At 43.3% G+C, this 8,050-nt stretch overlaps 1 protein-coding gene across 1 annotated transcript in view; it reads left to right on the forward strand.

Moving 5' to 3' along the window:
- The window catches only part of LOC149470510 (uncharacterized), a 30,171-nt gene extending 22,577 nt beyond the window's left edge, over positions 1 to 7,594 (forward strand). Inside the window, exon 2 of the mRNA XM_089662942.1 lies at positions 312 to 7,594. Within this exon, the coding sequence (XP_089519068.1) occupies positions 616 to 1,680 (1,065 nt within the window). The 5' untranslated portion in view covers positions 312 to 615 and the 3' untranslated portion in view covers positions 1,681 to 7,594. The remainder of the gene's footprint in view (positions 1 to 311) is intronic.
- Positions 7,595 to 8,050: the final 456 nt, after the last annotated feature.

Consider the following 8,050-nt stretch of genomic DNA (forward strand, 5'->3'; position numbering starts at 1 on the left):
TGTTCATTTGTTTATAAAAGGTAAAAGTGACACCATAGACAAAGCAAGTTATTGTTCTGTATGATCTGTAACAGTGCCACAACCGCCTATACATGAGAATGTATGACTCCATTGTCTGGGCTGAATGTTGGGAATACTGTGCGCACTTATAAACTTTATTAATAAAATCTATTTGATTTAAAAAAATACTGTAGATAATGCTGTACATATTCTTTCTATTCATAAGATATATTTAGTAATAAACATTAAAAATAGAAAGCAACTTTATGTAGCCCTTTATATAGAATTCTATCTTTTTTCTTTCTCTACAGGTAGATTGATGAACCAGGTTTTTGGGACTTTTTTGTCTTCATGAATACAGCTGAGTCACATGGAAAATAAAACACATGGGTGTCTTAATTGACTGAAAGTCTTTATTGCAGCTCACTGGAGGATTCACATGGGATACAAGTCATATCTGTGTTCTAAAAGTCATGGTTTGGATCCTCTTCCACATTGATCCAGCAGGAGAAAAGTAATTTCAGTGTTCTGGAAGTGACAATGGCTTTACAATAAAGTCCAACCCCAGTATACATAAGAGGAGTCATTTCAAACTACTTGTTTGTAGATTTTACAATGGAGAGAAAATATATCACACACCAGAAGGCTTGCAAGGGAGATAAGCGATATCCTTGTTCTGAATGTGACAAAACTTTTACAAGCAAGAGATACCTTATAATACACCAAAGAGTTCACACTGGAGAAAAGCCATATCAGTGTTCTGAATGTGATAAGGCTTTTACTCAGAAGTCAGATCTTATTAAACACAAGAGGATTCACACTGGAGAGAAGCCATATCAGTGTTATGAATGTGATAAAGCTTTTACAGTGAAGTCACATCTTAATAGACACCAGAGGATTCACACTGGAGAGAAGCCATATCAGTGTTCTGGATGTGATAAAGCTTTTACACAGAAGTCAAGTCTTAACACACACCAGAGGCTTCACACTGGACAAAGGTCATATCAGTGTTCTGAATGTGATAAAGCTTTTACAGTGAAGTCGCATCTTATCACACACCAGAGGATTCACACTGGAGAGAAGTCATATCAGTGTTCTGAATGTGAAAAAGCTTTTACTCAGAAGTCAAGTCTTCTCACACACCAGAGGATTCACATTGGAGAGAAGCCATATCAGTGTTCTGAATGTGATAAAGCTTTTATACGGAAGCCACATCTTATCACACACCAGAGGATTCACACTGGAGAGAAGCCATATCAGTGTTCTCAATGTGATAAAGGTTTTATTCAGAAGTCAGATCTTATCAGACACCAGAGGATTCACACTGGAGAGAAGTCATATCAGTGTTCTGAATGTGATAAAGCTTTTACAGTGAAGTCACATCTTATCACACACCAGAGGGTTCACACTGGAGAGAAGTCATATCAGTGTTCTCAATGTGATAAAGCTTTTACTCATAAGTCACATCTTATCAGACACCAGAGGATTCACAATGGAGAGAAGTCATATCAGTGTTCTAAATGTGATAAAGCTTTTATACAGAAGTCACATCTTATCAGACACCAGAGGATTCACAATGGAGAGAAGTCATATCAGTGTTCTGAATGTGATAAAGCTTTTACACGGAAGTCATACCTTATCGCACACCAGAGGATTCACACTGGAGAGAAGTCATTTTAATGCTCTCAATGTGACAAAACTTTTTCAGTTAATGCCGGTCTAATCTATCACCGGAGGATTCACAAATCTCAGCATAGATTATATTCTGGAAAAAAGGAATATTAAAGAAGTTTCAGGTGTCACAAGTTAGTTTCACATCCCCAATGTCATCCCACAAGCTAGAGAAGAAGGGAAAAGATAAAATGCTACTTTAAGAGAAACAAACTAAAATCTGAGCAAACTGGAATGTAATGATTGGATGAACTGAGTTTAGTGCTTATGTCCATCAATACACAACTAGAAGGGATTTGAATATTTTATCGCTTGACAATTTTAAGATAAGCATCCATAACTGAACAGCTTCCCTCATGATTCTCATCTTTATCATGGAGCTTTGAATGAACATGTAATGCATTTTCATGATACACCAACTGATTTGTGTTTCCAAGCATTTTCCTCATTTCTGGATCCTGAGGTAATACATGACCAGCACTGCCTCAGTACCAGAGACTAGGATGGGGTCTATTATCTTACCAAGTCTCTGAAGCCTCAGTGGGAGAGTCCATTCCAGGTTCTTCTGACTATTGATACATCATCAGCCAGGCTTGAGGTCTCCAGCTAAGCCCACCTTGTCCACTCCTCCCATTACCTGTTCCATCTCCTCTCCCATTATCAATGCCTTCTTTCCACATTTCATCTCTCATTGATATTATTATTATTATTGTTATTATATAGGATTTATATGGCGCCAACAGTTTGCTCAGCGCTTTACAATATAACGGGAGACAATACAGTAACCATACAGTTTAATACAAGAGGGATAGGAGGGCCCTACTCCTCAGAGCTTACAATCTACGAGGGAGTGGCTAGTGGTACAAAAGGTAGTAACTGTGGAGGATGGACTGGTTGGAAGAGTAAAATATTCCATTATTAGCTGAGGGCAGGATAGGCTTCCCTGAAGATATAGGTTTTCAGAAATTACCTAAAAGTGAGCAGAGTAGGCAATAGTCTGATAAATTGGGGTAGAGAGTTCCAGAGGATGGGGGAAGCTCTGGAGACGAGAATGGGAGGAGGAGACAAGGGAGCTAGAGAGCAGGAGGTTGTACGAGGAGCGGAGAGTACGGTTTGGGTGATATTTGGAGACAAGATCGGTGATGTAATTTGGGGCAGAGTTATAAATGGCTTTATATGTTATTGTTAGTGTTTTGAATTTTCTCCGTTGGGCAATGGGAAGCCAGTGAAGGGATTGGCAGAGAGGGGTGGAGGACACTGAATGGAGGCCAGTGGAGGGATTGGCAGAGAGGGGTGGAGGACACTGAGTGGAGGCCATTGAAGGGATTGGCAGAGAGGGGTGGAGGCCAGTGGAGGGATTGGCAGAGAGGGTGGAGGCCAGTGGAGGGATTGGCAGAGAGGGTGGAGGCCAGTGAAGGGATTGGCAAAGAGAGGTGGAGGACACTGAATGGAGGCCAGTGGAGGGATTGGCAGAGGGGGATGGAGGACAATGAATGGAAGCCAGTGGAGGGATTGGTGGAGGACACTGAATGGAGGCCAGTGGAGGGATTGGCAGAGAGGGGTGGAGGACACTTAGTGGAGGCCAGTGGAGGGATTGGCAGAGAGGGTGGAGGCCAGTGAAGGGATTGGCAAAGAGAGGTGGAGGACACTGAATGGAGGCCAGTGGAGGGATTGGCAGAGGGGGATGGAGGACACTGAATGGAGGCCAGTGGAGGGATTGGTGGAGGACACTGAATGGAGGCCAGTGGAGGGATTGGCAAAGAGAGGTGGAGGACACTGAATGGAGGCCAGTGGAGGGATTGGCAGAGGGGGATGGAGGACACTGAGTGGAGGCCAGTGGAGGGATTGGTGGAGGACACTGAATGGAGGCCAGTGGAGGGATTGGCAGATAAGGATGGCTGATACAGAATGGTTTGTAAGGTGGATATCAGCAGCATTCATGATAGACTGAAGAAGGGATAGCCTGCAATGAGGTCGGCCAATGAGGAGGGAGTTACAATAGTCGAGGCGTGATATAACAAAGGAGTGAATAAGTTGCTTAGTGGTTTCCGAGGTTAAGAACGGCCATATCTTGGAGATGTTGTGGAGGTGAAGTCTACAAGATTTGGACAGTGATTGGATTTCGGGCTGAAATGACAGATGGGAGTCTAGGATTACACCTAGCGCCCTGGTATGAGGGGAGGGACTGATGATTGTGTTATTGATCTTGATGGAGAAGTCAGGGAAGGGGGCACAGGCTGGGGGGAATACTAAGAGCTCAGTTTTGGAAAGATTGAGTTTGAGGAAGTGGAGTGACATCCATGCCGATATGTCACTTAGTAGGGTAGTAATGCGAAAGGAGACTGAAGGGGTGAGGTGTGGAGGAGACTGAAGGGGTGAGGTGTGGAGGAGACTGAAGGGGTGAGGTGAGGGGTAGAAAGATAGATTTGTATGTCATCAGGATAGAGATGGTACTTAAAGCCATGGGAGTTTATCAAGTGACCAAGGGAGGAGGTGTAGATGGAGAAGAGTAGGGGTCCAAGGACAGAACCTGGAGGGACCCCTACAGAAAGAGGGAGTGAAGAGGAGGAGGCAGAGTTAAAGGTAACGCTGAATGAGCTCTGTGATAGGAGGAGAACCAGGAGAGCGCAGAGTCTTGGAGGCCAAGAGAGTGGAGTTTTTTGAGGAGGAGGGGATGGTCAACCGTATCAAAAGCTGCAGAGAGGTCATGTAGTAAGAGTAAGGAGCAGTGGCCATTGGTTGGGATGAGTACGGAGTAGTGGCCATTGGTTGGGATAAGTACGGAGTAGTGGCCATTGGTTGGGATGAGTACGGAGTAGTGGCCATTGGTTGGGATGAGTACGGAGTAGTGGCCATTGGTTGGGATGAGTACGGAGTAGTGGCCATTGGTTGGGATGAGTACGGAGTAGTGACCATTGGTTGGGATGAGTACGGAGCAGTGGCCATTGGTTGGGATGAGTACGGAGTAGTGGCCATTGGTTGGGATGAGTACAGAGTAGTGGCCATTGGTTTTAGCAGTTAGTAGATCATTAGTGAGTTTTAGTAGGGCAGTTTCAGTGGAGTGTAGTGAGGAATGCCAGACTGTAAAGGGTCGAGAAGGTTGTTGTCGGTGAGGTGGGAGGAGCTCAGGCAATTGTAGACTAAGAGTTCTAATAGTTTAGAGGTAAATGGCAGCAGGGAGATGGGTCTTAAGTTGTTCAGGTTGGTGGGGTCCAGGGAGGGATTTTTGAGTATGGGAGTGATGTGCGCATGCTTTAGAGGGGAGGGGAAGGCACCAGTAGAGAGGGAGAGATTGAAGATGTGAGTGAGGGAGCATAGGATGGAAGAAGAGGGTGACCGTAGTAGTTGTGAGAGGACAGGATCCAGGGGGCAGGTAGTGAGACGGGCTTCTGAGGAAACCTTAGTGACCTCTTCGGTAGTAGCGAGGTCAGAAGAGGAAAGTGTTGAGGGAGGTTTAGTATAAGGTATGCTAAGTGGGATGGATGTCTGTGCAGTGGAGATGCTCCTATGAATTGCATCAACCTTGTTTTTGAAATGATTTGCAATCTCGTGAGCAGTGAGTGAGGTACTGGGTGGGGGTGGAGAAAGTTGAGAGTTAGAAGTAGAGAAGAGACGACGAGGACTGGATGACAAGCTATTGATGAGAGTGACAAAGTAGGCTTGTCTGGGAGCATGGAGGGAGGAATTGTATGTGAAGAAAGCAGATTTATATCGGGTGAATGCTTGGTGAGATTTGGTTTTACACCACATTCGCTCCAGCACACGACTATGTCGTTTAAGATCTCTGGTGTTGTCAGTCTGCCAAGGTTGTAATGGTCGGGGCCTGATGCTTCATGTGGTCAGAAGAGAAAGTGAGTCTAATGTGGATGAAAGTGAACTGATGTAGACAGCAGTGGCCAGGTCAGGGCAGGACAGGGGAGAGATTCTGTCATAGAGTTGGTCAGTTGCAGAGTGGAAAGGAGAAGGGTTCAGGTTGTGAAGGTTTCTGCAGGTGATTGCTGCTTGGAGGGATAAGTGTTTGAAGATGAGGAGACTGTGAAGGTGATGAGATTGTGATCAGAGAGAGGAAAGGGGGTGTTTGTGAGGTTGTAGGATATCCTCTCATGGGTGACAACCTTTCAGGCAGGTCTGCGGCTGTGACACCAGCTAGAAAGAAGTCTCTGTTCAGTGAGAAAACAACATCCCAAGCTGATGCAGGCCTTCCAATACTGAGTTACTGCTGATTTAGGGGATGTATTCAGCAGTAAAACGTAAGCCCAGCTGGCCACTTGTGTTCCATGTGGTTCTGCCAAATGGGATTCCATCAGGTGAAGATCAGAAATCCTTGTTCCATGTTTTCTCTTTCCAGCTATTACTCCTCTCCATAGACTAATCACACAATACAACTGCCAGAGATCTGAACTTACAAAGTGCTGAGTGTGCGGTCATATTCCTACCACTTCTTCCGGGGGACTGACATTCCTCTTATTGGGGTTCACAATAATCACTCTGAGTGCACACATCTCTTTTTGGTGTAAAGTTTGTAAAGAAAACTTCTTCTCCCTGGAAATATTACAACGTTGGCACCAAAGTGTAACTATGGGCAAAATCAATAATGACATTAATAATGAAATCTGTCATTAGCAGAGCAGGTTTTGTTTTTCTGAGTCTCCTTTTGTTTTATTTTTTGTTGTCCCTCCAAGTAGATTGTTTGTTTTTGTACTTCCTGTAGAAGGCCAAGTCTTTTGGGAAAAATGGCAGTTGGAGGGGTTGGGTAAATCCTATAACACTGCTGGGGGTGCTCACAACTGTCAGTTGTCACTCATATGGGGGTTGGACCTTATAGAGAACCTGTTGCTGTAACTGCTGTAGAAGCGTTAGCTGAAGTTGGGCTTTACTTGTTGTGTGTCTTACTTATAATCTATCTAAGACTTCCCTGTACAGGGTGACAACGCTGCTGTGTAATGTTCCTGCAGAATGATCAGGGTTGTCACCCTGTTACAGAAGGTGGGAAAATAACAGATGTACAGACAGGACCAACAGCTGATACAACTATGTTGCAGAGGGAACTCTGGGAATGCTAATGACAGATTGCATTACACATTCAGTTAGCAGACTTCCTGCTGTTGGTCTGATGTTTGAATTGTGTTCTGATATTTACTGTCCTGCTGTAAAAGGTGTAAATGATCGCCGGCATGTTTCCTGTAGTAGCAGGGACTACAAACTCATATCAGGAATAGTAGGATGATAAAATGTAAGTTAATAGATAGGGCCGCGCCCCTACAATAAGGTATATCTATATAAATTATATATTAGATTGTTATTAATAAACACTGGCTGGATTTTATCATGAATAATTCACATATGAAAAAATAAGAGAAATCCTTATAAAGTACAGCAAAAAGATTTTCTGGATATATATGTGTGAATTTTTGTTTTTAAATAAGAAATTAATAATAAATATGAATAATAGAAAAATATATAAAACATAAATAAAAATAAAAAATATAAATGAAATATAATCACAAAATTTTGAAAATGAAAAGATGAAAAAGAATGTAAAAATGAAATGGTGTCCAAAGTCTATGAATAATAGCGGAGTATTCTATTCGTGTCCACAATAGTAATTGCTGTATATAAGGAACTGTAGAAATAAATCCTTGCTTGAATATTGACCCTTTTATGGGCTCACCTTCTTGTTAGCCTATTGCTGGGCTGACACAGCTTTTAAGAGGTTTGTATTGATGAGATCCTTTGGACCTCCCCTGGGTTTTCCTGGATTGGTCACTTCTAATGTGCTTGTATGGACATGATGATCTCTGCTTCCTTCTGATGCTGGATGTGGCTCCATCTCCCTATTTTTCTCCTCGTTAGTATAGTGGAAGAAAGAAGAGATATTTGGTGCCTTATCGTTTTAATAAAAAGATTTATTTAATGCCCTCTATATGACCTCACATGTCAATCATTTCAATGCGCTTTGTAATAGATAAAACCGCTAAATGCGGATGTGACAGGCTTCCTCCGTGTGTCTACACACACTGTCTATACTCGCCGTTACTGAAGTTGGGTTACCGTGGTGACATCAAAGCCACTCCCCAACGCGTTGCGCCACAGGGTCACGTGGCTTCTTCCGGGGGATGTGATAGGACAATCACCTTGCCTGGACTTCTTTTATAATAGTTTGGCGCCATTTTCTTGAAGTATGTATGGTCGCGGCCATCTTTTTGGGGCCAAATCTTTATAGCTATCATTATGGACAGCTGTATTGATCAAATTGAGACAATGTTGCTAATTGTGATGTTGTTTGTGTGAAAACATGTAACGGTTATATCCACTGTTTAACAACCCTGTATACGTCGGCTATAGACTGTGCATGTAATTGGCAACAGGGAAGTCGGTC

This window comes from Staurois parvus, unplaced genomic scaffold (genome assembly GCF_062004578.1).
Source record: "Staurois parvus isolate SC_StPar_1 unplaced genomic scaffold, SC_StPar_1.0 ptg000040l, whole genome shotgun sequence".
Taxonomy (NCBI): domain Eukaryota; kingdom Metazoa; phylum Chordata; class Amphibia; order Anura; family Ranidae; genus Staurois; species Staurois parvus.